The sequence below is a fragment of the Labrus bergylta genome, chromosome 15 (assembly GCF_963930695.1).
Source record: "Labrus bergylta chromosome 15, fLabBer1.1, whole genome shotgun sequence".
NCBI lineage: Eukaryota > Metazoa > Chordata > Actinopteri > Labriformes > Labridae > Labrus > Labrus bergylta.
This window is the reverse complement of record NC_089209.1, coordinates 23,576,451-23,604,380: the sequence shown is the minus strand read 5'-3', so window position 1 is coordinate 23,604,380 and position 27,930 is coordinate 23,576,451. Positions and strand designations below refer to the sequence as shown.

The 27,930-nt window shown below is 42.0% G+C and overlaps 1 protein-coding gene and 1 long non-coding RNA gene across 3 annotated transcripts; one reads left to right on the top strand and one right to left on the bottom strand.

Annotated features, from left to right (window-relative positions):
* Positions 1-358: 358 nt before the first annotated feature.
* LOC109999003 (uncharacterized) lies at positions 359-27,930 on the bottom strand. The gene is made up of 23 exons (XM_020653943.3): positions 27,687-27,930; positions 27,326-27,412; positions 25,929-26,052; positions 25,154-25,256; positions 21,071-21,184; positions 20,510-20,626; positions 17,605-17,765; positions 16,793-16,939; positions 15,852-15,954; positions 14,768-14,896; positions 14,333-14,515; positions 13,413-13,672; positions 12,152-13,033; positions 11,568-11,664; positions 11,326-11,433; positions 8,071-9,459; positions 7,598-7,720; positions 7,378-7,506; positions 6,418-6,610; positions 6,061-6,185; positions 5,321-5,511; positions 3,605-3,738; positions 359-2,378 (listed from the first exon to the last, which is right to left on the bottom strand). The coding sequence occupies exons 1-23, from the start codon at positions 27,703-27,705 to the stop codon at positions 2,146-2,148; spliced, it is 5,151 nt and encodes a 1,716-aa protein (XP_020509599.2). The 5' UTR covers positions 27,706-27,930; the 3' UTR covers positions 359-2,145.
* Positions 16,770-17,711, top strand: LOC136182731 (uncharacterized). 2 transcript variants are annotated; one of them, XR_010668776.1, is made up of 3 exons: positions 16,770-16,908; positions 17,302-17,375; positions 17,585-17,711. It is a non-coding gene; the product is annotated as an uncharacterized lncRNA (long non-coding RNA). The 2 variants fall into 2 exon arrangements; XR_010668777.1 differs by having other exon boundaries at positions 17,553-17,680.

The following is a 27,930-nucleotide window of genomic DNA, read 5'->3' as shown; positions in this document are numbered from 1 at the left end:
GGTGTATCGAAGGTTAAGACCATAACTTAACCTCGTAAAAAGAAACTGATTATCATCAAGACACTAATATTGTAAGCAGAATTAATGATTTTTTTAAAGAAAAAAAATATGGGGTTTGAAAACAGGACTATGTATTTAATTGGGAGCGCAGCAAGAGACTTTAAAACTGTGTTTGATGGTTTATTGTACCAATATATAAAAAGCATGTAACAGGAGAGTAGTAATTCAATAGTTTCTGGAGTATTCACCTTTTATTTCCTGCTAAGGCTACAACACATGGAATTACTTGGAACATGATTGTCTGTATTAACCCCACTATTTTTGATATCTTTCAAGAATGAGTGACAACACAAAAGAGTGATGATTAAAATATTTATTATAAAAAACAGACATCACATACATAGCATGGTTTGGGTGAAAAGAGACTCAAGAAAGACTCAGTCCAGACTGTTGCAGTACATTTAGGGGACAAAGAAGAAGGTTTCTTTCAAATGAAGCCAGTAAACGAGAGGCAGACTGAGCTGTTCATCCTGGCCTTTACACGAGGCGCTAACTGAAAACACTACAGTCACATTTAATGGGGATTCCCACTTCAGAGCTGAGCTTTAGGTCACATGACAACCCCCCTTTGCCTTTTAAAAAGCAAAATACAAAGACAAGCAAGCACACAGAGGAAAACGTGCAGAAAAAGAGCAACTTAATTACATGCAAAAAAGAATAATTCAATGCAAAAACTCCACATTCAAAAAGTAAACTTAATATTTATATACAGGTTGGCTTAAGGGGTCTTCAAGGTTTCATGGTAAAGAGATAAATACAGCAGATTTGGCAACACCCTTCACAAGTAATGACCACTACTGTGAAAGAGAAAAAAAAAAAAAAACATGCACACAACTTTTAACAATTCTAAACAAAACTCAGGAAATCATTTATAAGACACATCACTCAAATAGAAAAAATGACACATCAAACACAAACTGTTCCTGCAGCAGTAGCATCAACTTCATCTGCTTATTCTACAGACATGAGAGGTATTAGCATTCAAATACTGCACTTCACATCTTACACCATGAACACAACAAAAGACAGACTGACCAAAGGGCTCTTCAGCTGGAAAATAACCATTAAATTTACCATGACTCAGCTGCATGTTTACTAGTAAACAAACTTCATATCCCACACGTCTCTCCCCTCCGGTACACTCCTGCAGAAACAGCAAACTTGCATGTACAATGATCTTTAACCAAAAGAGGGAACCACTTTATCTCATCTGCAAGAAATTTAAAATGTTCCTAGATAATGTGCTAACATCTTCTAAAGCTGTAATGTTATGATGCGTGTAAGGGGAAAAAAGACATAACATTACAAGCAAACATTTTCTTGATATTTAAGGGGGGAAAAAAGGGAACATAAAATCCAGAAAAAAAGTTGAGAAAAGTGGTCTTAATAATCCATCTTAAGATCATTCAATGGTGTTTCTATCCAATATTTTAGATTGTGAACACTGCACAGCTGCTCTGATCCAAATCATTCAAAATCCAACTTGCACCATGTCGCACACATTAAGATCAAACTGTTACACTAACTGTGTTTACATCTTTGTATAAATATATATTTGATTATATAGTCAGCACGTTGAGTGATTTATCTTTGTCCCTCAATCGCTTATTTTGGAAAAAATAATTGGCAGACATCAATTAAAGGCCAGCTTCAATTCTTGTCTCTTAAACACAAACATTACTATACTTTAAACTCTCACTTATTAATTGATGGGTCACAAAAATAGAACCCAACTTGGAAAAGTTTAGACACAGTTTAAGGCGCTTAATGAACAGTAACATTGACGGACAACATTTTAAGGGCATAAATATAAATTTCATCCATGCCATGTTTGTAGCTCTTAGCAACAGGGCTTAGAGCAAAGAGCCTGGAACCTCGAGCATATAGCTTAGAGTGTGCAGCGGGTCAGTAGCAGCTCAGGTGATAGGTAAGAGCACACTAGTCAGGATCCACACCGACTGCAGGTTTAAAGCCGTAAATACATACAAGACAAATAAATATTAAAGGAGGACCGGTCCATGGCACTGTTTGTATATTGCACTGTGTGTAGTAAAAAGTTAACCAGTACATTACTCAGAGTTCATCTCAGAAGCATTTCCTGAAGATGATCTGCGGTCCATACTCCTCGTATTCTTCCTGACTGATCCATGCAGAGCTGAAGGTGGGCAGGTTGGCAAGCACTGCTCCTCCCCTCCACACTGAAAAGTCTCTGTCCTTCGGGCTGGTGACATGAACACGCTCCCCTGTGTTAGGGGGAACCAGTCCTTTGATTTCAGCCTGGAGCCGCTCAGGCAGGCCGTCCAGCAGGGTGTTCCCTCCTACAGGAGCAGATAGAAAGGAAACTCAAAACATGACCAAAGAAGTGCTACAAAAAGGGCGTGTACTCACTGCTATAAACCATCATTTTCATTTTTGTATTTTGGTGTACTGTGACTTTATTTTTATAGGTACTCTCCTCATAGCAGGTCCTCTGGGTTCTTCACATGATGGAACTAAATAAACAGAGTTACTGAAGGTGCACCTCATGGAGTTAACGGGTAATCATTCTACCTTACCTGCTTTCCTCTAACTGCTAAAATAAATAGCAAATGTTCTAAATCTTCACAGCAGGTAAACACACCTACACATTCACACACTGATGGCAGAGGCCGCTATGTGAAGTGACCATCACAAGTAGTTAATCCCTTTCATAGACATTCACACGCAGAGGGAGCAACTTTGGGTTACGTGTCCTGCCGAAGGACACATTGAACATGTGGCTGCAGGAGCTGGGGATTGAACCCCGACCTTCCAGTTGAGAGATAATCGACTCTACCAACTGAGCCACAGCCGCCCAAAATCTATTTGACATGTATCCATTTCAGTCAACAGTAAGACTGCTACTTTGAGCACTGGAGTTTAATTCATAAAGTTTATAAATATATAGGTTTTAGGATCAAGTAACTTTAGACTGTGTGCTCTCTTTTTGTCCAGGGCAGTACGGTCTTTAAAAATATTGATGATTTTAAAATGCAGTGCCCTGACATCTGTAGTCGTAATGGGAAACTTGGAATTACACACTATATCACGTGAAAAGATGATAGAAAAAAAAAACAAGTTTATTATGCAAAGTTTAGCAGGAATCATGTTAGACGTACAGTATGGCTGAAAAAGTCTGGTTCTGTTTGAGGTTTTCTGTTTGAATGGCATCCAATAAGCTGAATTGTTTCAACTTGGAAACTCATTGGTGCCGTCATTGGCTGGGGGAAGCACACCAGCTCCCCGCCCAGAAAAGTGCTGACTCAGCCAAAACATCAAAATCCAGACAGAGGACAGAGTCTCTGCAGACACAGTCACCACCACACATGTATGGAGGCCCACAAGTGATGATTGAGTGAGGTATAAGTCTATTTTACTTTCTTATGTTCAATGAAACTTTTGCAAACACATACCACACTATTGTTGAAGTAAAGTACTTGCCCTTCAAGCTCTGGACCAAAGAAAATCACAGCTGGAGTGCACCTTTAGACTGTTGTGTAACACCATAACTAACATCAGCTGTTACCTGACAGCACAATGTTTCCCAGGAAGCAGCGCCGCAGGTCGATGTCCGAGCTGAGGATTGACTTGAAGACGCTCTCGTGTATCCCGTAATGGTCCCGTCCAATGAGCTCGGGTTTAAAGAGAATCTCAGGGGCCCTGCATGAAGAGAGAGGGGCAGATAGAGGAAGATATTTTGAGAGTTTAAGAACATAAAAAAGGCAGTTATACTTTTTTAGTAATGTGCTCTATAAAGAGGCAGGTAGCCAGTCTGAAGGGTTTGCCTTATCCCGCAGGTGCTGCACATGTGTGTCTCTCTTTTACATTTGGTTTTATCCAACAAGATTGAAGTCAGGATGAGCCCCAGACTTGTGTTCCTCTACTCATGTTAAAATCGGTTTCAGTCGGTCGCTTCAGTTCCAATCATCTACATTCTCTGGCAGAGATTGGTGGGGTTGGATTCCTGAACATTTTGGTTGCAGTTTAAGCAGTTCTCCCAAAGATAAAGCTGCTGAGGTCTGTGTAGACGCAGAAACTGACCACAATTAAAACCAGATTAATCCAAAAGCAGCTCTGTTTTTCCATGGGGTAATCTGCTATTTATTTTGGGGGACAAAGTTTTAGAATTGCCTCAGTATATTGTTCTTTCCTGCAGATGCAACATAGTCTATTGTTGCAATCCTTATCTGCATAGGAGCCCGATCAAAGTTAGCCCTCTCTAAGTTTTTGTCTCCGACAGGCTCAGATTGTTACTTTAAGTGTCTGGAAACATCACAAAAAGGCTCCCCACAGAGAAAGACCTCTTTGTTCAAGACTGAAATATTTCACCTTTGTCCGAATTGTTTACCAAGAGACAGCTTACACATCACCCTCTTCAAAAACCACTAGACTCCATAGACGAAGAAGAGTCATTATTTGACAGAAAATTCACTGGTTTTGTAGTTTGTTTGTGTAACTGTGGGACTATGATGATTTGAATGGTAAATTGATCATTAAACAATGTTTGTGTAACACAAAAGTTTGTAAAATAACAGATTGATTCAGAGGTAGACCAGCAACTCCTGTATTCTGCAAAATAATTTGATTTGTCTCCTTGTCAACAGGGATTTTAAGAGAGCGTGGTTGGCTTTTTGTCAACAGGGAATTTAAGAGATCGGTCTTAAATATTACCAAACCACAGCCTAGTGCTCATGTAGCACGCCTCATGTACAGAGGATATAGTCCTTGTTGTAGTGGCCGTGGGTTCAAATCCAACATCGGCCCTTTGCTGCATGTCATATTAACTTGTAGCACTTTAGCAGCAGCAGTGTAGCAGTTAGCAGCCTTTATTGTTTGTTCCCGTTTCTCTCTTGTTTGTGTGTTTAGGAGCTCAGGTATGAAAAACATCACTGAACTTCTGTTTTAGGTTAGGTTAGATTAGAGATTTGATATCTTTTGTTTGTTGTTTTAGGCACAGCTAAACTCTGAAGTCAATTAAACTGCTGCTTTGCATCTGAATTTGACTCATACTGCCTGGGTCACTTATGTTTAGATTCCCCTAAACTGGGAAATGACTAACATCTTACATTGTAAAGAAAGTCAAAGTAAAAAGTAGTTTCAGTTTATATAGTTTATCATGAACAAAGCCAGAACATTACATGTATTGTTCCTAAATGTTTGTTTTGATAGTGCTCTCCTGCAGGACCCCACCTTGTAGATTGAGTGTCCGTCTAAAAAGAGGACATAACGTTCAGACGGTTACCTGAACCTCTCTGTGCCGAGTGTGACGATCCGTCCGTCTGGCATGGTGTAATGCATCTCTCTGCAGGACGAACTCCCCCGGTTCAGCTCAGACTCATAGTTCAGAGCGACACAGCAGCACTTCTCCTTCATCTCCCGGACGATCTCCATCTCTGCTGTGGTGCGCATGCACACGCCTTGTTCCTGCAGGAGCTACGAGCACAACAACAGGGAATCATTTAGCAATCAAAGCAGGACCCCAGACTGATTCAAACATCTCATTAATGGCTTTATATGTGATTTTTCACACTTAAATGTAACAGAAATCAAGTATATCCTCTGAAAATAACTCAGTGCGTCATGACGGTCTACAATGGGTGTAACACCCGAGTCCTATCTTCAGTTTGTTTACATCGTCAGGACGGCGGCTGACTCTTCCCCTCGTGTATAAAAGTTGTTTAATTGAGGGACTAGAGAAAAGAAGACTAACATACTGTACTCACTGATTAACTGTGTTTCTAGATCACGCTCATTTCAGGTAAATTTACATGCAGTGTGAAGATACGAGCATAATAAAGATTGCTAGCATTAGCATGCTAACACAACAATGCACCGCAAGTTGTTTTGGTTTCATGCTGGTGCTCAAGGGCGACATCTGCTGGATCAAAAAAAAAGAAAAATCGCGAATAAAGCCTTTAAACAAACTGTTTCTTTTTACCAGACTGACCCGACGTGACCATCAAAATAAAAAGATGATTATACCTTTTTAAGATGCATTGTAACGTCTACACCAGCTAGAGGGAAGCGCTGCACGGCATGAGGTAGACTGTAACCTTCAAACACAGGCACGCTGTGGCTCACTCCGTCTCCAGAGTCAAAGACAACACCTACACAGTACGGCAAATAAAAAAATCAAAACATTAACTCACTGAATTCAGGAAGAAAGTACGGTTTAAATAGGGCTGTTCAAACAGGCGGGGAGGACACAACAGAGCTCAAACATATCACAAAAGGTAGCTCTTAAAATGACAAACATGTTTTTGATTGACATCTCGACTAGAAACGTATCCATGAATGCATGAATAAAATGCATACAGAGACATAAATGGAGGGTGTTACCGGTGGATCTCCCGGCTGCGTAGAGTGCCAGCACCGCCTGCATGGCCACGTAGGTGAAGGGAACACAGAAACACTCGAACATGATCTCCACCATCCGCTGGCGATTCTGTAACGGGTTCATGGCGGCCTCAGTGATCAGAACAGGATGATTCTCTGGATCCACACCCAGCTGCTGGAAGGTGTGATGCCAAATCTAACAAAAAAAGAAACCACAACTTTGTAAGTTACTGAAAAAGATTATATATTTTAACTACTCTGGTTCCCCAAACGACCATTTAGAGTTAGAGTTTTGGTTTTGCAGTTCATTTTGTTATTCTTCCAGTGAACACACTTCATAAAGATCTGACACCACATGTTGATACCAGGTGTAAAGAGGGTCTTTGAATAACTATCTGAGCCTGTTGGGGGCAAAAAAAACTTTCAGTAGACGTACTTTGATCAGGTGTTTGCCCTGAAGGATTAATTTTAACCAATCACAGCCTGATTCATTGCTGCCGACTAAAACAACCTAATGCAACAATTCCAATTCCTTTCACCCATTAGTTATTCAGACAAAAAGAAAAGGGTACAATCCCCTGTGACAACCACCACATTACCCTGGTGTAAAACGTACACAGAGCTCCACTGTTGCTTTGATACTAAACGGGTGATTCTCAAAGTTTTACCTTCTTTTAAATACATGTTTTGGGCCTTTTTGCCTTTATTGGATAGGACAGCTGAAGAGAGACAGGAAGTGTTAGGAGGAGAGAGAGGGGGGATGACATGCAGCAAAGGTCAGAGGTCAGATATGAACCCACAGCAGCTGCGTTGAGGACTATACCCTCAGTACATGGAGCTCGCGACATAACCGCCAGGCTATCAGCGCCCTGCTTTACCCATTTTCTTAGACTAACTTGGTGCTTCAAGCTGCAGAAGAGAAACACATAAGATGTCATAGCAGGTACATGAGCTCCTCCTCACCTTCTCCATGTCATCCCAGTTACGAATGATGCCGTTCTTTATGGGATGCTTCAGAGCCAGGACCCCCCTCATGTGCTGAGCCTCATGTCCGATGTATGTATCCCTTTCAAGGTTACCGTTCATGATCTCCTGCAGACACAGAAATCAGAACTTGTAGTGATCAGAAAAGGCCGGTTAGAAGAAAACTCAATATGTATCAGAGAGGGTATTTTAATCTTACCTCATATTTTGGCCTTCCTATAATTGTTGGGAAGATAATATTTGGAAGGTCTTGATCTGCGAAGCCTGCTTTCATCAAACCAGACCCTGTATCCAGAACGATGGGGGTCTTAAAATCTATCATCTGCAAACACAATGAGAGAAATAAATCAATAAATGAAATAACCACTGTTGGACTACACTCCTTTATGAACTTGATTATTAATGGTGCTGATTTTAATGAGCTGTTAACCTTTTACACAGCCAGGCAAGCAGTTTCTACCTACTTCTCTTTTTTTTTGCTCAGCTAACTACCTCCAGATACCAGCTCTGAACTAAACACAGAGACTAACAATAAAGTTTAGGAGACATAAGATAGACAAAGACGATGAAGATAATACAAACCAAGAAAACAAAAAAGAAAGCAAAGCACAGCAAAAAACAAATAAGAAGAGAAAGAGTAGACAGAGCAAAGATAGATAGATAGATACAAACCTCTCTCGTGCTGATGTCCAGCTGGGCCTGAATCCCAGGTGTCACAGGACCCGATGTCCTCATGGCGTCTGATCTCTGAACACTGTATGTCAGGTCTTCACTCTGCTCGTCTCTTCTTCTGTGGTTGAACTCCTGTAGAGCACGGTCAGGAGCAGGCTGAAGTGGGATCCCGTCTGCAGCCTCCATTTCCTCTGCGTGGGGCAAATCTGTCTGCAGCAAACATGCAGGTCCAACAGGTGAGTCCTCTTCATCATCAGGGGTTAACTCAGATGATGAAACATCTGGGTCTGCATGGTTATTGTTGTTGTTGTTGCTGTGTTCCTTCATATTAGGATTAAGAACCAAACTGATTTCTGGAGTTAGACTCTCTGGGAGAGCGTCGACTTCTTCATCTCGTTGATCAATCTGCATCAAACCACGATCTGAAGCTGACGACGGAGCCGGACTCTGCAGCTCCGTGGAAGGAGGAGCTTCTGGTTCTGTGAGGTTATCGTTCACAAGAAGAGAAGAGATTCTTGGTTTGTGCACAGGAGGAAGGTGTGGATGTCCACCGGGGTCAAACGCTCCATCGTCTGGCCTCGTTTGAGGGGTTAAAGATGCTTCTGGTTTGCATATATTATTAAAGTTCTCACCTGATCCGTCCATTTCCGTCTTGTTGGTGCCTTCTTCTTGAGGCTGGATTCCCACCTCTTCAGAAGGCTCCTTCAAATCAGAGCTACTTAGAAATGTAGTTTTATTAGATCCTGTGAGCTGAGCTTCAGAGGGATGATCCTGACATTGGGAATCTTTGGAAACCTCAGGACAGGATTCAGCTTCAGTTCTAGCGTCATCCTGAGCGTCCTGAGAGTCACTGCGGACCAAAGCCGTCCTCTGTGATCTGTTACCTGATAAAATCTCATGGCACAGAGCTCGATCCTCCGTGCTCTCACTTCTTGCCTTCTCCATTACCGAACACTTTATAACCTTTGTCGCTCTGCGTTTGTGTTTCTTCATTTTACACTCTTTGTCCAGACTCTTCTCGAGCTTCTCCACCTCCCGCTTCTCTTTCTCCACCTGTAAGCGGAAAGCCTCCCTCTCTTTACTCACACTCAGGGGCCCGTTTGATTTCAGAGGTTTACTCTCTTCTTTGGGCTTTTCTTCGTACCGTCTGAGCTCTTGAATCTTGAGGTTTTCCTCCATGATGAGCTCATCCAGGACCTGGACTTGTCTGAGCTCTGTTAGCAGGTCTGACCCGCTGGGAAATGTTCCTGCATCTGCTCCAGTGTCAGCGTCTTCCTCAGGAGCTTTAGTTACAGCTGATCTGGGCTCGCTCAGGTTGCCGAGTCCTGCAGGGTCGATGTAATCGTCAAGACCGAGAACTCCAGCTTCAGCCAGCTCACTCGACGACATCTTAAAAAATAAATAAACGAAGTGGGTTTAAAATCAGTCTGTAAACTGTAATTTCACCAAGGATGATGTTTGTTTCTGAGTCACAGAGCCAGAGACCGTTAAAACATCTGCTAGAATACTTGGTGAAAATTGGCTTTTAAAAAAAAAAAAAAATGTATATTGCTTATAAAGCATTTGTGGTGACTGTATGGAGTGAGGTCTCTGGGCATGAAATAAGTAACACAGCCAGCATCTGTTTTACATATTTACATTTGGAAGATTGACTGAAGAACACATAACAAGGTGGTTTGAGAGGTGTAATATTTAATATAATAATATTTTTATGGCTTTTTTGTGCCTTTAATGGATAGATAGGACAGTGGATAAGTCGGAAATCAGGGAGAGAGAGAGTAGTGAATGACATGCAGGAAAGGAGCCACAGGTTGGATTCAAACTTGGGCCGCCTGCTTGGAGGACCACAGCCTCCATACATGGGTGGCGCACTAACTTCTGCGCCACCAGCACCCCATATGTAGAATTTTTAAACTAAAATATCTAAATTAAGAAAATATATATATATAAAAAAATAATTATTAGGGCTGGGCGCGTTAACTCATTAATTAATTATCGCCAACAATTATTTTATCTCGCATTAACGCAGTTTTTATTATTTATTTTCTTATTGTAAAAGTCTGTTGCTCACTGGCTTTTATTTTATAAAATTCCATCGTGAGCGAGCCTAGTATGTTGCTTACTGCTGCGCATGTCTGCTGCGGCGCTCACAGGAAAGAGGAAACAGTGTTGCCAACTTTCTCGCTAAATCTGGCGACTTTCCAAACTCCCTTGGCGACTTTTTTTGTCAACAGCTACTAGCGACAAATCTAGCGACTTTTTCTGGAGTTATTGGAGACTTTTTTGGAGTAAGAAACTGACGTGAAAGCACATATTGCTCTGCAGCTACTGTCCTCAACGAGCGAGTCAACAGCGGGTGCTGCTGTGAGCCCCTCCCCATTCCAACAGCACTCACAGGCTGTTGGTCTAGGCCTAGGCTCGCGCAACAGACCCAGCTGCAGTCAGAGAGCAGAGAGGAGACCCCACACCACTCTGCGTCCAGACTGCAACCAATGCAATAAGCTTTAGTTTTGTATTTATTTGCTTTGATTACATTGTGTAAGTTGAGAAGTACATTTACAATAAAAGTGCGCTATACACTACTTTTTAATTCATGATTGGCTTTTGCGTATAACAATGCGATTAATCGTGATTAATCACAGGAACTCATGCGATTAAAACTTTTTATCGTTGCCCAGCCCTAATAAATAAAGAGAGACAGAGAGCGAGCGAGAGAGAGCGAGCGAGCGAGAGCGAGAGAGAATGTATTATTATATTGCATATGTCAAACAGTTATTAAGGCCAGAGAATTCCGTAATTTATAGTTGTAACGGTCCATGTTTTGTTGTGGCGGCCGCCATAACATACACAACATGTTTATTGTTACCATGGAAACACCGGATGCTACGTCAAAGACTGCTGTATAAGGAAGCGTGAGCTGCTGTACTGTTGTATGTGCTGAAAACGTCATTTAAGTTATACTTGGATATATCGTCAGTAAACAATCTTTTCCTCAGGTCGGTTTCACCCGTTCGTCTTGACTACGGTCAACTTGAGAGGCGAGGGGTGGAGTAGCAGAGAGAATCACTCCCATGATTCGCTGCCAGCCTCAATGTCATTTCTTATTATTGTTTTGATTGAGAGCCCCCTTGCGGTGGAATTTACACACTATGCGTTTAACAGTCATTTATATACTGTATCATAATGTCTCGTGGGTCTTACTGTAGGTGTGTGTAACCCCTTTTTACTGGCCTGAGTTAAACATATTGAACGTACCACACCGGGCTGCTCTTCACTGTCCCACAGAGGCCACTGGACGGGCCTGACCTCTGATCTCAGCAGGGCATCCAGCACAGCCTCCTGAGCCAGGACTTTCTCCTCTTTCTGCAGAGACAAGATAAAGAAAAGATCATGGATCATCCTCCGGTCACTTGTAATGGGCATCTCATGTCATATTTGATATTTCATAGACTAAACCTCCTCATTAGATGCAGTTACTATAACGTCTCTTTTCTCACCTCCAGTATTTGATCAGCTCTGTCCAGGATCTTCTCCACCTCCATCAAACCCTCCTGCTCCTCCACGTCCCAGTCCTTCAAGGACACATCAATCAAACTGGGGGGAAAAAAAAAAGTAAAAGTATCATTAGGTTTCTGTTTAAACTCAAACAAATCAGAAGATGTCAGTCACAAAATCAAACTCTTGAGTTAGATGTTCTTTAACTAAGCAAGTTTTTCCTCAATGATTCTGTTGAAACCCATAAGAAACATAACTAGAAAGTTTTGATCTGCTGCAGAAATCATTTAGAAGGTCATGGATTTTAAAATACTGGAAGTCGGCTCTGAGGGGGGCGGACATGATTCAGGATAAGTCTCGCAGGCTTGTTTTAAATTAGATAAAAGATGGCTGCTTTTCTTTCAGTCTTAAACTTGAAATAACAGTCACAAGCAGGAAATATTCAAACTTTTCTGTAATCATTTGTTTGGACGAAAAATCTTCTGTGCAATTTGCAAACTGAGATGGACAGCATGGCTGTTAAACTGATACATAACTAGCCAGTTTATTATCCTAAAGAAACCAGTTTTTGTGACAGATGCTTTACCGGTCCACAGAGTCCTGCTCCTGGTTGTGGAGGTCATAAGAGTCCCAGAGGAGAGTGGGGACCCCCTCTGTGCAGGCGGACATGTCTCTCTGCTCTGTGATGGTGCTGGAGAGGATGTTTCTGATCGGACTCAGCTCAGGATCGTCCAGACCGCTCTGTGAGTTAAGGATCCAGTCTCTGATCTGAGGCTGAGAGCTGTTCAACACCTCGGTCTGAGTTGGCTGGTCCCTCAGAGAGCGGTTAGACTCGGAGCCGGGCTCTAAGGGAGGCTGCAGGTCTCTTTTCTGCGGTGTTGCATTCTGGGTAATGGTAACAATATAAGAGTTCTCCAGATCGTCCACGGGCAGGCTGAGCCAGGGATTAGAGGGCAGAGCAGCCGAGCGCTTCACTTTGATCTCAAAGTTTAGAGACTCCACGCAGACTTTGGGGATGATCTGGATGCTCGCCCTCGAGGAGTTTCCCACAGAGCCAAAGTCAAACTCATCTCGGAGGTCCTCGCAGTCTGAAACGCTGCAGAGGTTCTCTCTGTGGGTCTGAGGCCGGATCCGAACAGGTCTCCCACAGTCTCTGATCTCCAGCGGACTGCTCCCGGCTCCATCGAAGCCCGAGTCGAAGGAGCTGAGGGAGGCTGGTTTACCCTCAGCCGGCACTACCCCGGCAGCTGCAGGAGACGCTGTGAGAAGATGTGCAGCTTTTTCTTTGACACTTTCACATTTACTCGGATCGGGAACATCCTGATTTGTTCTTTTTGTGCCCCCGTCATTAGAGGAATGATGAACCTGACCGCTGCTTAACAGCTCGTACTGCCACTGTAAGGCCTGCTGCAGGTGACCCACGGGCACCGGCCCCGATGACAGGAGCAGCTTCCTCAGAGTCATACACCTGATGGACAAACACAGAGGCACTTTGAAACAGGCTGTGGGACAGTGAAAACATGAAGGCAAACAACCTGTGGTGCGTAGATGAGAAGACATCAACACCGTTTCTGCTTGGGAAAAATGTCTGCACATTATTGGTGTATTATGATTTTTTCTGTTGCAATCCATAACTATGATTCCACTGTTCTGATTGCATATTAAAAGCTCCATTTGTTCGCCAATGCATATGGTATTAACAAATTGATCACTCAAATGCATCTCGGGACCAAAAACAGCCAGGTGCAGATTTACTTAAGATGTGGATATCACATGCACTAACGTTCAACAGCTGTGTATGAAACTACAGCAAAAAGACAAACACCTAAAAAGACACCTTTTCTTACCTCTGAGACATCTGCCTCCCCGACTGCTGCACCTCGTCCTCCGGGATGACAGAGGAGAGGTGAGCAAGGTGGACAAGCTCCTCCAGATCAGGAGAAGGATTCTTCTTCAGGAACATAGATAGTTTGTGTCTCCATGCAGGAATGGTCCCTCTGTTCCTCCTCTGTCTCTGTGCTGTGTCTCCTTCAGCTCCTCCGTTAACCCCCGACAGCAGCTCCTGCAGGAAGTTCTCACAGAGGACCAAATGGTACCAACTTCTGGCCTGTGAGACGACAAGACTGGTTCAGGATTTGCAGCTCAAACACAAAATAAAGAACTGTGAAATGTACACACTGTTCAAGAAAAGGAAAAAAAAAAAAAAAAGAAGAACAGTGCACTCATCAAAACGATATTACAAAAATGGAAATTGTTAAAGTAAGGCTTCCTCTAAAGACAGGTGTACACTGAAGGATTTCAGCCCGTTATAGAGCAGATTTTAAAGTCGGACGACTTGTTTCAGGGCGTTTTCACACCTAGAGTTTGTTTGCTTTGGTCTGAATCACAGACCCGTTTGTTACATTGATGCGTAATTACATCAAGTTTCTGTGTTAACACAGGGACATTTGTTTGCAGTTATCACTGAAGGCAAACAATTCAGTTTGAAAAGGAGGCTCAACTGCAGCTCGATAATAATATGTGTATGTACTGGAGTCACCGAAGGTGCTTATCAAGACAGGTCAGGAGAACATGCATGTTTATCCTCCTGAACCATGACATGCTCATCCACTGAAACCTTTCTGGAGATCTGTCAGGTCAATCTCTACCAAATGAACACAGAAGATAAACCAAAAACAGGAAAATATATACGTATGTCAACAATACATTAAATACATAAAAAACACAGAAGATACCATTGCCTTTGTAAAGGACTGGGAGATCTTGCCTTGTTGTAGTAATGATGAAAGCTGGAAACCGCTCTGAGTGTTTGGAGGATGAAGATGACCGCAGAGTGAAGTTTCTCCTTCAGCCTCTCCAGATCCAGAGCCCAGCGCTCTGCAGGCTGACCGTCACACAGCAGGACCTCCGAGAGCGTGTGGATCACATCTTCAGCACAGCGGACCAGAGCCTGCGGGCGACAGGAGGAGAGGGATCAGAGTTATTTATAGAAACAAGTGAGGGGAACACCAGCATCAAACAAGAGAGAGAGAATAAGAAGTATAACTATGCTGCAGAAAAAAGAATGGATAAGAGCGCACATTTGACTGTTCATAGAGACAACAATCTCATCAGGAAAACAAACATCCAGGACCAAGTAAAAAATCTATAGAAAAGCAGGCTACAGTTTACTAAACATAAAGGCATTTAAGTAAATAATCACCATGGCAGGAGTGTGAATGGACGCCTCAAACTCAGACACCAGCCTCGCTGCCTTTGCTGCATCCTGAGCTACGTCGATTTTGTAAGGCTGAAGTTTGTCTTCAAACAGAGTTTTGATCTGCTCAGTGACCTACAAGCAGAAGAAAACAAATTCAGTTTAAAAGACAACAAAGGGACATTTTAACCAATGAAAAACTACTTTAACCTGCGACTGTTATATAATTATATAAAAAGGTAGAACAGAAAGCGACCAAGACTGCAGAAAGAAAGTACGCAGCTCTCACAATGTCCTGTCGAGCCTTTCCTCTAGAGTTATGGCCAATGGGACACTTTCTGAAATGTTTGCCCTCAGGAGAGGTACAAGGCGAGGTGCATTTGCTTTATGCATGGAACCCTTAGCTGAAAGGTTACAAATAAATAAAACAATAGGCATACATATTGGAGAAAATAGACAAAAATTCACACTTTATGCAGACGATGTGATAGTTTAGTTAACAAATATCATTAAATCTCTCCCAAGATCCGGGGCTTTGTGGTAACATCTACCATGAGGTTGCTCTGAGCCCTCAGAGTCAGAGGTCAGAACCTGCATGTAGCCATAAAAGCCATGTGGAAGCAGCCAATGGCTATGGAAGAAGAAGCATGACCATCCAAAGTAGCAGTACAGGTTGACACAGAGGGGGTGTTTCTGGGAAGTCAGATGTCACTGTTGAGCCCTCCTGAGACATTGTGGAAAACCCCCTTTGTGTCTACCTTCTCCAGTCAGGCAAACTCTCTTACAGGGGGCTTGGGTTTAAATTTTCACACCTTGTGCAGCATTTCCGAAATCTATTATAAAAGGACCCAAGCAATCATAAAAGTAAGGTCATTGCTAAACTTGTACACAGTTTTAAATGTGAGATGGTGTCACTCATTTTCAAACCACAAAAACATTGTGTGTCCACTTTGTAGCATGCATGTCCTGGCTTCAAAAGTGGTCCATTGTTTGATGTCAAAGTATCTCAAACCAGTCTTAGAGACATACAGTTTGCTTGTGCAGTGAAGAAATAAATCAGGCTGGATGTGACAGTCGTCCTGTGACTCACCTGCAGAGAGTCCCCTCTCAGCTGACACACCTGCAGCTGCAGACGGGCCTTAGAAAAAGCCTGCTGCCACAGAAGCTCCACTTTCTCTACTGCAGCAGTGATCCTGCAAATTATGAAAGGAAACATCCTTAACTAACAGCTGGCAGTTGCAATTAATGAGGGTTAAGTTAGCTGAATAAATTGTAAGTACATATCATGAATCATTTTTTCTTCTTCAGGCTCCTACCACTGATAAAGTAAGTCTGAGGGAAGCTGCTTTGTAATCTGTAATCAACTGTTGAACTGAGGCTCGACACATGAATGGGAGCTCCTCCAGGATGTTATGGACCAAGAAATTATGTGTTTATGTTGCAGACAAAATAGCTGTCACACGGACACCAAACTCCGTGCAACACGGTAAGGGGGAAAACAGTGTTTTACAGCTTTGCACCAAAGTCATGTCACCAAAAGTTTGGAATATGTTTTAGCAGTCGACTTTCATACAAATTGTTGCAAAATAAAATAAACTGTTTTTAAATGTCGGGTTGCACAACATTTATTGTTTGCACACTATGTTAAAGCATCAGCCTGGTCACTGATGGGAAACCCTTCAGTAGAGCAGTTTAGACTTTTCTCCTCTTACAGTAAATTTGGCTTCAACTGAATATTTTTGTAACCAAGAAACAAAACAACCAAAGAGAAGAGACAAACATCTCTGGTTCTGTGAGGTTGTGATTTTGATCAGTTGATTAAAATGTATGAAGAGTTATACAACTTTAAAATAACCTCTATGATTGTGCAGAGAGAATACAGACAATGTTTCTTTAACAAAAAGCTCTCTGTTCAGAGCCTTGTGCTGCTGTTGTTGTGTAACTCCAGAGCATTGCAACACTGTAGAGAGGTATGCGTGGTCAATGTTATTACAGAGGATAAAGGCCTCAGAGAGCCGCAGTCCTCCGTACCTGCTGTGGTTCTGCAACATGTCGAAGGCCGTGTGAGTGAAGAGCGCCGTGCCGGCCATTGCCTGGTAGCACGCCTCCTTCTCCGGGTAACGCAGCTTCTCCAGAATTTTCTCACAGTGAGTCAGCAGATCATCCAGCCCCAAATCCCTGCACGGCAAAGAACACAGAAATATTAATTCAGGGGAGTCTGAAGCGGCACTGATGGAGGTCTTCTTAACCATGCTTCAGTTTATGATTAATATATTCCTGCAGCCACAGTCAGAACAAACACTTCCTTCTTAACCTGCAGATTGATGTTATTTTCAACAGACAGAGCTGTAATCAGAGCTTGAAACAGTTTGATATCTGATGAGGATGATGAACTGGCATGATTCTTGCTTTTTTAGGGTTGTATCCACCCAGCTGAATGCGCTCATTGTGAGTCCCTGGATTAAAGCGTCAGCTAAATCACTGTAACGTAATGCTCTTCTGCCTTTGAATGAACTCGTGTTTTTGTTTTTTCGACACAGGTTATTCAAGTTCCTCCTGTGTTCACATTCAAACCCTGAGAAAACCGTCGCTACAAAGCGAAGGACAAAGACAAGTGAGTGTGTTTCCAGCCTCTCAATGCTCTAATGAAGATTCATGTGCAAAAACTCAAATCTTAACAAGAGGTTTATTTTGTCTAATTTGAGTGTAAAATATCGCATTCCCCTAAAATTCACCGGATTCAAGTCCAGAAAAAAAATGTCTTCATCAGCTGATCAATTTCCCTTTAAAGTCACTGCAATTCTGTCTAATCCCGTGGAGTAGAAGAAGAAGGACATCCTGACCTCCTGAGCTGCTGGAACTTGGCTTCATTGGTGCAGCTGAAGTGCTGGAGCTCGCTGAGGGTGGAGGGCAGCGGCAGCCTGGACAGAGCCTGCAGGGTGGAGATACTCGAGGGCAGCCGCTGGACCACAGAGAGGAACTCCTGAACAAACAAATCGATCTCCTGCAGGACAGAGAACAGCCACAATTTAAAAGATATCATTCAAATAATGAGAGCAAAGGGTCTCATAAGGGGCGGGAATCGAGTGGAAACTCCTGATACGATACTGGATACATGTCTCATGGAAACAAAAGTATCACAATACTGCAATGGTTGATATATTACAAGACAATCTTACAATGATAAATCATGATATCTGATCATCTGTAGAACATATGCAGGATTAGGGTTTATGCATTAGGGTATTTAATCAATACAATTAGGTGTCAGTTTTTATCCTTAAACATTTTCTATGGCTGTAAGACTTTATCCAGCTGTTTTCCTCACTCTTCTATTACCCAACTATCAGCTTCTTCTTTTGGCAGTTAACTGTAGTTCCTGTTACCCTCACTTTTGTCACGAGCTCCACCATGTGGAGTCACGAAGTAGTGACAAGACGAGTCAAAATGTCTGGGTCATCGGTTTAGAGCGCTATATTTTAAAAATATTGGCACTAGCGTTGACTGATGATATTGTTGGTATTTCTTTATATCGAATGTACAGACAGAAAAATAACATTAATAACATCATTGCTTTACTCCAGTAGAGAACTTCGCCTGTAGCAGTGACAAAGGATGTGATTTCTTACTTTAAGGGAAATGCTCCAAATAAAAACATCCATTAAGAATTTGAATTTTTCCACTGACTGACTCAGATTGTTGTTCTAAGTATCTGTCCTGCACGGTTCATTATGTAATGTTGTCAGACCTTTTTGTGATTGCAATGTGAGCAGGGTTCATGGAGGCAGGATGATCAACACCTCCACTAATCTGCAACATTAAATGACTGTTTCTGTCAATGAAGTTTGGTGGCTTTGGAAAGAGTGATGCAAAATCTTTTTCTACAACCTTACTTCTCAACAAACTGGCTTTCTTATTTAAATACTAGAACATTTAGTCGACACAGTTATCTGCCCCCCAAGGATTATGTTACAGCTTGTTTCACTGCTGAAGACAAAAGCAACAATCTCTTTTTTACTATTACTCTGTTTTTCTTATATTTAGATAACATCCTGCTGAAAAATATCTCAGTTCCTCTCATTTTGATAGATGATATATGCTAGGGCCCAACAGATTGTCCAGTAATTCCTTTGAAGCCAGCGGTTAGAGTTACATAACATCCAGACAAGCCTTCCTTATCCATACGGTGTTTAGGACTCTGTAAACGCCTTCATTTTTTGGTGCACAACTTCACAGAGCAGTGCCTGTTCATCCGTTGAGTCTCAGTTCAGCAAAAGAATATAAATTTCAGAGCTCCGCTCATTTTTCATTTAGAATATGTAAACAGAGATTAGGTATCACATATCTATGTACACCAATCCCTCAGATGTATGAAAAATGAGGGCTCAATTCCCTGAATCATTGTTGTGTTTTATGACTTTTTAAAATGTGTTTCTTACTGCAAGGCTTCACTGATTTGTGCTCCTTCCTAAAAAGCCCAAACTAGGTCATGTGGAGATTGTGTCGAAGCATCCTAAATGGGTCTTCCATAGAATAGAGAGCAGCCACGGTTAATGAACACCGTCATCGCAGCCAAATGATCTCGTCCAACATGACTGAATATATAATGTGACGGAAAGAGGGGCTCCTTTCACTTGCTAATAAGGTCAGCTGATTACACGAGGCGTTCGCTGAAGCTTCACCAAGGTAACGAACAATAGACAAGGCCCGCTCGGACGGATCTCATGAATGGATTTACAAATGAACATCTCCTGACCGAGTGAGCCCATCACGCTGTCTGTCACAAAGAGGCAGAGTGAGGAGGGAAAAAAAATACTCTGGATGCACTTCTGGATGTCTAATGAAGAGGTTTTATTTGTGGACTCCTTCAGACATAAACAGAATAACTGTGTGCGTGTGTGTGTGAGAGGACAATGTTAGCTTGTGTTCAAACCCTCTGACTGATCATAAGACAGTGTCACGGCTTTGGCTTTGATTTATTCAGATAAAAGACTGTTACACAAACACAAATAGCCCCAACATTTGATTTATGAAGGCTATGCTCAATCAGTTTATTCGGTATGTTTTTTTTTTTAAATGGTGTTTTTGAAAAATACAGTAGAACACTGAGGCAGATTGTAGTTTGAAACTCATCAAGTTTTAAGGGGTTGTTGTTTGCATAATCTTGTTCAAAATTATCCCAATTAAACCTTTACAGCTGGAGCAAAACCTTCAAAACTTAAAAGATTTTAGCAGAAGGAACGGAAGCATTCATGGGTACGACAAGAAATGTTATCACAATTAGCTAAAGTACCCATGTAGTTGCTGTTGCTGGTGGACGGAGCAAGAAATCTTTAGCATCGTTCAGAAACTTTTTCTTCATGTTTCTACATTCAACACGTGTTTTCTGATGGGAGTTTGTTTTTTGTATAAAATAAAATCGGCTCTCCATTAGTGCTCACAGGATTGTGTTGGTGCATGTGTGTAGCACGTCTCAACAACAGAGTGAAACATTTTAATATCCCCTCAATTAATAAAATATTTCTTCTTCATACCCTCTACAAACTAGTACCCAATTTAACTAATTATTTAGGAAAGATAACTAGCTAAAAATGTCATGTTCAACCTCAGTTCATATCAATACAGATCCAACATGTTTCTGCTCAATATACTGCTATAAACAAATAGGAATACTTCTAGTTTCCTTGGAGTCAGTCAAATGTAGAGCTTTTGATAGAGTTTAATCATCTTCCATAAAAAAAAAATTACCTTAATGAAGGCGACCCAGCTGTGATGACAGTAGACGAGATAACCACCCAGAGGTGCCGTGAGCTGGCTCCTGTCGATGTAGTTCGAGAGCTCTGAGATTTCTTTCAGGAGGACTTTCTGCAAAAGGATTCAATCAGTGTTGTTTTTTAAAATGGAGCCAATATTGTTGCAAACTACTAGCAAATAAATCCACAAATGCTACAGATCAATAAAATGTGTACACAGTGAACTATGTGAAGGTTTGATTGAAAGCACTCGTCCATTCAAGACAAAGAGTGACCTGAGAGGTAATCCTGTGAGCCTGAGCCCAGGGCAAACAAACCCCCCGCCACACACACTTATGGGTCCTTCACGGCAGAAGTGTAAACAGACAGTCAACTGAGAGGCACGACTCAGTTGAACCTAATGTTTTGTGTATTTAAAGCTCAAACACATTAAACTTTTCAGCACCTTTAGTAATTATGTACATATTTACAATTTGCTCTACACATCTGAGCGTCTGTGTACGCATTTGCAAGTCGTTTTGGAACAATAATCGCTCCATAGTTTTTGTCCATTCACCTTGAACGAGGTATTGTAAGACTTAGATGGAGACAGAAGTTTCAGCAACAGCTTCAGGGCGTCCTTTCTTTTGGGTTGAATCATGTACACGCTGTGGACCGTGCGCTTGTGGAGCTGGAGAAGACATCAAAGACTTAGCATGAAACAGTTCAACAATATTATCGTGTACTGACTTAAGGGACTTTCAGATAGGATGCAGTGTGTGCTGCGCTCGCCGCCGAGTAGGGCGCACAGCGGAGGGGGAGCACACGTTGCTAGGTGACAGAAACAATAGTCGGTAAAAAAAAAAAAAAGGTACTCATTGGATGCACAGTTTGTTTGTATCCGTCCACTATTTAGTTAACGACCCGGATCTTTCTACTGCTGAGGAGGAGGCAAAAGAAGCAGCAAACCGTTGGACGTTGCGTTTCAAATACCGGTAGGTGTTTAAACTAGAGCTCAGAAAAGTGAGACATCGTTTGTTGTAATCTTGTGATCTTCCCTACTAGAGGACGTGCAGAGGTGACATCACAGAGTGCTGCGAGACGGCAGACATGCTGTTGTGCGGAGCAACACAGACAATGAATGGGCTTGACAGCAGCTTGCAGCAGCCACCGCGTCCTATCTGAAAGACCCTTTAGAAATGGTTGTTAATGCTGCTGAATCAGAATAAAAACAAGAATATACTATAAAGTTAGGGGACTATCTGTTTAAAAACAGCACAGACCATGATACTGCTATGGCTTCAAATACTAATTTTACACCATGTTTTATTTTTTTTATTCAGTTGAAGATGTCCGGGTGTGTTGTGGATGGTGTTGATAATATGGGCAACAACATATAAATGAAAGGGTTGAAAGGATCAAGTAATCCAACCTCGGATTAGTGAAAACATCAACGTTTTCACCCCCTCCCACTCAATCAAGTGACTTTTCCTGAACATTTTCTGCCGTGCCTCACTCCGACTTCACACAGAAACTTTACGAGGGAACGGTCAGGAAAAAGGCAGGGTGCAAAATGTGGACCTTTGCGTTCACACATGCAAGTCATCCTGAATATACAGGACGTTTTTGCATTCATTTGTGAAAACACTGATTGTTTATCCATGAATGCATCTTTAAAATTAAATCCATCAGGCTCTGACAAACTAAATCCCAGGATCATCTCCAGTTCAGATAGACTGCCACAGACATAAACATTACAGAACCGCAAGCAGACGTTTTTCACCGCATGGCATGTTTGTAATTACAAAATAAAAACGTAGAAAAGTGTCGGTATGCAGGCCAGAAACTGAAGACTGAACCACAGATACTTTGTAAACCTTCCTCTGGAAGAAATGCAGCATCCCCCTACACAACAGTGCTCATTTCATGTCATTTCACTGAAGCTTTTCTATTAAATAACACAAGCATGTGACCAGCTATGCATGTGACCCCACCCCTCCCCTCACACACACACAGAGGAATTCCACGATAACCAGAGATGACGCACTTGGGGTTTCATTTTGAAGATCAGACTCCATCTCTCTGAATTCATAAAGCAAAATGTTGCATAACTTCATCCTGCAAGAAAACAGATCTGATAGTCAAGAGGTCGATCACAAGTTCATGCGTCTCTGTGCAGAGGACTACACAGAACAAACCCCAAGCTGCTGCTTCAATGTGCCTACAACAAGAACTTCAAACTGTGTGCAGGATTAATACATAGAAGTTCTGCAGCAGAGAGGCAGGCTGCCTGCAAAGAATGGGACAGTATGTCTTTAGTCTTCGCCAAAAGGAAATTATAAAAAGACCCAAAAAGTTGAGCTTCATCCAGCAGTGACCGAGACGTTCTTGTTGGTAAATCAGATGAGCTGCATCTCTGGAAAGTTACAGATGCCATTTGTTAAAACTCAGCTTCTTTGTCGTTCTGTCGTTCTGCGTGTTTAACACAGCATTTGTGTTTGTAACATGTCCTCCCTGAGTCAAAAAAAAATCCAAAATGGTTTTCACCACTATATGAGCATCAATCTGAGGGTAGCTTATCCCTGCTGGTTTGAGGTTCACCTGAGTGCAGCAGAAAGATGAAAGCATGCCCAGTATGCTCCAGCCTCCAGCCAATCAGTAAAAGTATTCATGCAGAGCACGAAAGCACTGCTGGTTTAAAACCATGTCTTTGACTCTTCTATGTGTTATTTTAATTAAATGCTTAAATTGCTTTATCTATGAACTTACGATTAATGTCACAGTCCTAAGTCAGAGTCTGTACACAAATCTCCAGAACTTACAAGCAGGAAGTTATTTCACCTCAGCATGCTGAGTTCAAGAAAATGAGCACATAAGAAAAACACTAAGATGTTCTGTTACAGAAAATATACATGTGTGACTGTGTTTATACCAATATAGCAGCTAGAATCTAAGACTCAACTGAATGTAAAATCAGGTTGCATCACACACTTAAGGAGAAACTTCATATATTTGTCTCTCTAATCTCAAACACTCAAAGCCTGATCTGAAAGTTAACAGGACTTTGAATGACCATGACCTGGATGATTCCAGCTGCTTTAGTGTTGCTCGACACGCAAAGATGAGAAAATGTTAACATATTGTCTGCTCTTCACCAATACCTGGAGATGAGATTGTACCCGTTAGTTGTCTGTCAACAGCAGCATGTAAGCTAACGTTAGGCTCAAGACTGGAACTTGGAAAATACAGACATATTTATCCAGATTTTTAAACAAACACAGCTGGTATTATACAGGCTTCACCTGTGAGTCAGTGTGCAGTTCCGGAGGATTAATACTTGATCTAAAAGGACCTTAGAGTACCAGATAATCTGGGACAAACAACAGTGCCAACAAAAGACCCAGAACCAATTTCCCCTATGATTTTTATGAGGGCTGATTAAGGCCTAAAACTTCAGACTGATGCATACTTCTTCAATGTTCTTTACAATCAAATATGTTCTGTGTGCAGCGTGCAATGCATGAACTGGGTGACACATTGGTCGGAGACGTTTTAATGCAGGGGGAGAGCCTGGAGGTAACTGTGTGTGTTTTAACTGGAGGGTAATCCGGTCTCTGGACAGAATGAATGCTGTGTTAAAGGAGCAATCTGTAAAATATCTGTTGCATTAAATCCTAAAATTACCTTTCTATTTCATCATGAAGGTTGGTGAAGTGCTGGCTTGTATGACAAGAATGCAGCAGCCAGTATATCCTCCTCTGAATTTCGATTCCTGTCCGAAATGGTCTGTATATGTTTTGCAGAAAAGTAGTGGTTTTCAGGCACCCCCAACACAGCCGTTTCTGACGCTCCTAGGCAACAGGTGATGCAGCGATAGACGTGGGCAAGTGCACTGCGGTTTGCTGCTGCCACAACCAGGGAGGATAGCGTTCAAGATGGTAGGGTGAGTTTAGCATTTTCACTTGAATGGGTTTCAAGATGCACAATCAGAGCTACCTTGGTATGACGAGGCTTTGCTGCCTACTATGGTTCTACAAGGAAATCATCACCTGCATACCACATTTTTTCCCCCACAGACCTATACAGATAAAATCTCTAAAGTCCTATTCACACAAAATTTCAGCAAATGAACACAGCAGGTAATAGTCAGGAAAGTTCACTGCCAGTGAGTGGGCAACTAGTGCCATTGTCGTGCATGCATGAGGCCGCTTCATGATGCTTTTTTTTTTGCTCGCACATACGTTCATCTCCACTCTTTCTAGACTGTGGATATATCCAATCACATGTTACATTGATATCAAGGCAACATCTGTCATCGTGGCGTCATCAGACTTTGATGCTCGTCCCCATCTTGGGCCCTCCACATGCATTTCCTTCTCTCTGCAGGCTGTGTTTGGGGCTGCACAACATCCCAACTCACCAGAAAAGATGCTAAAAACATTTGTTTGTGAGGCAACTTCCATTTTAAAGAAAGAGGAACAACCTGTAAGTCCAGTTTCCACAGTCTACATTCTTTATAAAAGGACAACAGATATTATGTGGGTAATCTGGCTTCACAATCAGTATGCAATAGCTATTCAGAAGTAGAACAATCTCTGGAAACATGCTTCAGATAACTGTTCACACCAGCTCCACACACTGAACTCTACAATGACGATACCTCGAGCAGAAGCAGAGTCTCAGCGATGAACCTCGTCGTCTGGAGCGAGGCCTGCCGCAGATCAGCCACCACCGATACCAAACCATCCTTCTCCTGCTTCTTACTGCGGAGAGAGAACAAGACAACCATCAGTGTTTCATGGGCTTGTCATAGTAACAGAATTCCAAATGACTGTGGTAAAAATCAAACAGTATCAAAACCATGGCAACAACATCAGAAGTCCAAGGCACCAAATATTGAGGAGAATGTTTAAATTACAAAATTTGCATGCAAACTCCTGCATCCCCTTCCGAAGTTAAACGAATCTGTTAGCAAAGGTTTCATACAATTGAGCCAGCGGTCGGTTGCTCTCTCTCTCTCTCTCTCTCTCTCTCTCTCTCTCTTGAAGGCAGCTTTTGGTGGGAAACAGTAGGGCTGCATGATAAACTGCAATTTTATCGTTTGGTAATGAACATATCAGAAAAGTCTGAATTTTGTAAACAAGCAACCCTTTCTCACTCAGCATGTGTACATTTCACCTGTTGAATGGAGGCCTGTATGTTTTGATGTTGTCAGATGAAGTGCATGTTCGCCATCAGCTACCGGCAGATTATTTGGTGCCATTTTAGTGGATTTGACTCGAGAGAAATACACTTCAAAAATAGCCATTAATAAATGCCAATACAGATTTTTCAATTGAAGATTATTTATAACATTTCCTATATTTATCACAATATTATAGCTAATCACGTTTTCTCACACACACAATAAGAATAAATAGTCTGACTCCACGTACTTGTGCACACACAGAAAGTAATTTATGAAGTCCACCACTTCTGCTTTGCTGAGATCTGAGGAGAGTCGGTCTTGCGCGTCCACCGGGAACATGATCAAAGGGCAGCCGTGTTGATCAAAAGCACCTGTACGGACAGGTAACACACATCATCTCACATGTGCAGACGGAGACAGACTTCCTGGCTGAAGATGAGAGACTGGTGTGGCATCAGGTTTACATAGCAAATAAATATAATGACGACCCTGCATTGTTTAAACCTGGGCCTGTCAACTCATTTAGAGGTAAAAGGCACAAATAGTTTCCAAAAATCGCTTCTTTTTTTTTTGCCACTACACAGGCGGTAATGATGGCAAAATCAAGCGTCCCTGTTCAGAGTATGTCCGCGGAAAAGTCAAATGGACACTGACAGACTCAGGTTGTGATTCAGGTGTTAAACTAAAAAGTTTTCCTGTTACTTTGTTGTCGGATGTTTTCCAGCCAGAAGCAGCCTTTAAAAAATAAAATAAAATCACCCTCTCCTAAGCCACCAGATTCCATTTTTTTTTTTTTAAATACATTTTACAACATAGGACTTGGTGCTCTGGTGTTATTGTGAGTCATGCAGTTATTATTTTGGATCCCAACCAACCTTTGAAAACTCCAAATCACACAGAAACACAAACAGACAGAGGTCAAGGCAGTGGAACACTAAAAACTTTTCTTAAAGACAGAATTAGTGTTTCTGTCAATGGAGTCTGGTGGCTGCAGGGAGCATTGTGCCAGCTGCTTCTAGGTTTAAAATGATAGTTTGTTTGTGTGATTGTTTGTCTCCGAGTTAATTTTGATACTACACAATATTATGGGTAGAAAATAAACAACACAAACATAACAAATCAATTTAAGCAGCTGACCAGCATCTCACATGTTCTGCAGGGTAAAGCTACTGTCTTTTAATGGAGTCTGGTGGCTAACAGGGAACATATTAAGATCTGTTTCATGGTTTTAAAAAGCATCTTATTCATTAACAAAAAGAGTCTCTCTCTGCAGGGATCCTTTCTGTAATGTTGTCACACTTAGAAGCCTATCAGTGACATGAACAACGTTTAGTGGACGTACTTTGGATTATGTTGAAACCATTACAACGTGTTTCACTGCAGCAAATCCTTATTTTAAACCCAAAATCTGTCCCAAGTTTAGCAATACTGAAAAACCTTTAAAGGATATTTTACTCCAGCGTTTAAGGCATAAGGGAAATTAGGCAACTATTGTTCATATATTTGTTATTTAATCCAGAAAGAGTCCCCCTTTTTATATATTCTTGTTCAGGATAATATTTGTAGCGTGTTAATATCATCTCTCTCTCTACTTGAATACATTTACAGGTTAAAGAATGAACAACAGAGTGCACTTTCGCCTACCAGGGAACAGCACAGCTCCGGAGTTGAACACATGATCCGCAGGCAGCGGTGGGGAGGGGGCACACTCCTCTGCAGACTCCTGCACGTCTGGAAGGGATTTTTTTGGGGGGGGAAATATGATTATTTGGATTGAAAACACGCCCGACAAGAATTTCCTCCTTCCTATGTGACCTCAGGAGGAACCGGGTCCAACAAATTCCTCCTCCAGCAGCTCAGATAAAAGTTGAGCTGCAGCCTGGAAAGTCACCAAACTGTGGCCTACATTTATTCTTATTTGATATGCGAGAGGAGATGTCGCCTACCTGCACAAACAAACACAAGTGACGTGCACAAACAAACACAAGTGACGTGCACTTGTTACCTGTCGTGTGTCGGCTCATCTTTAAGTCCTCATTCGCATTTTCCACAAAGTTTTCCTCTCGCAATGTCCCAACGAACCACGTAGGATCCCCACACCAGACACCTGAGCTAACACGGACCGGTTCCACTGCTGTGCTGGAGAACTGGACCGGGAGGACTGCGGCTGTTCTCAGCTACTGTTCTCCGCCATGTTGCGTCCATTCACAAGCTGACGAGCAGAGCAAACCCCGCTGGTGGATGTTGTT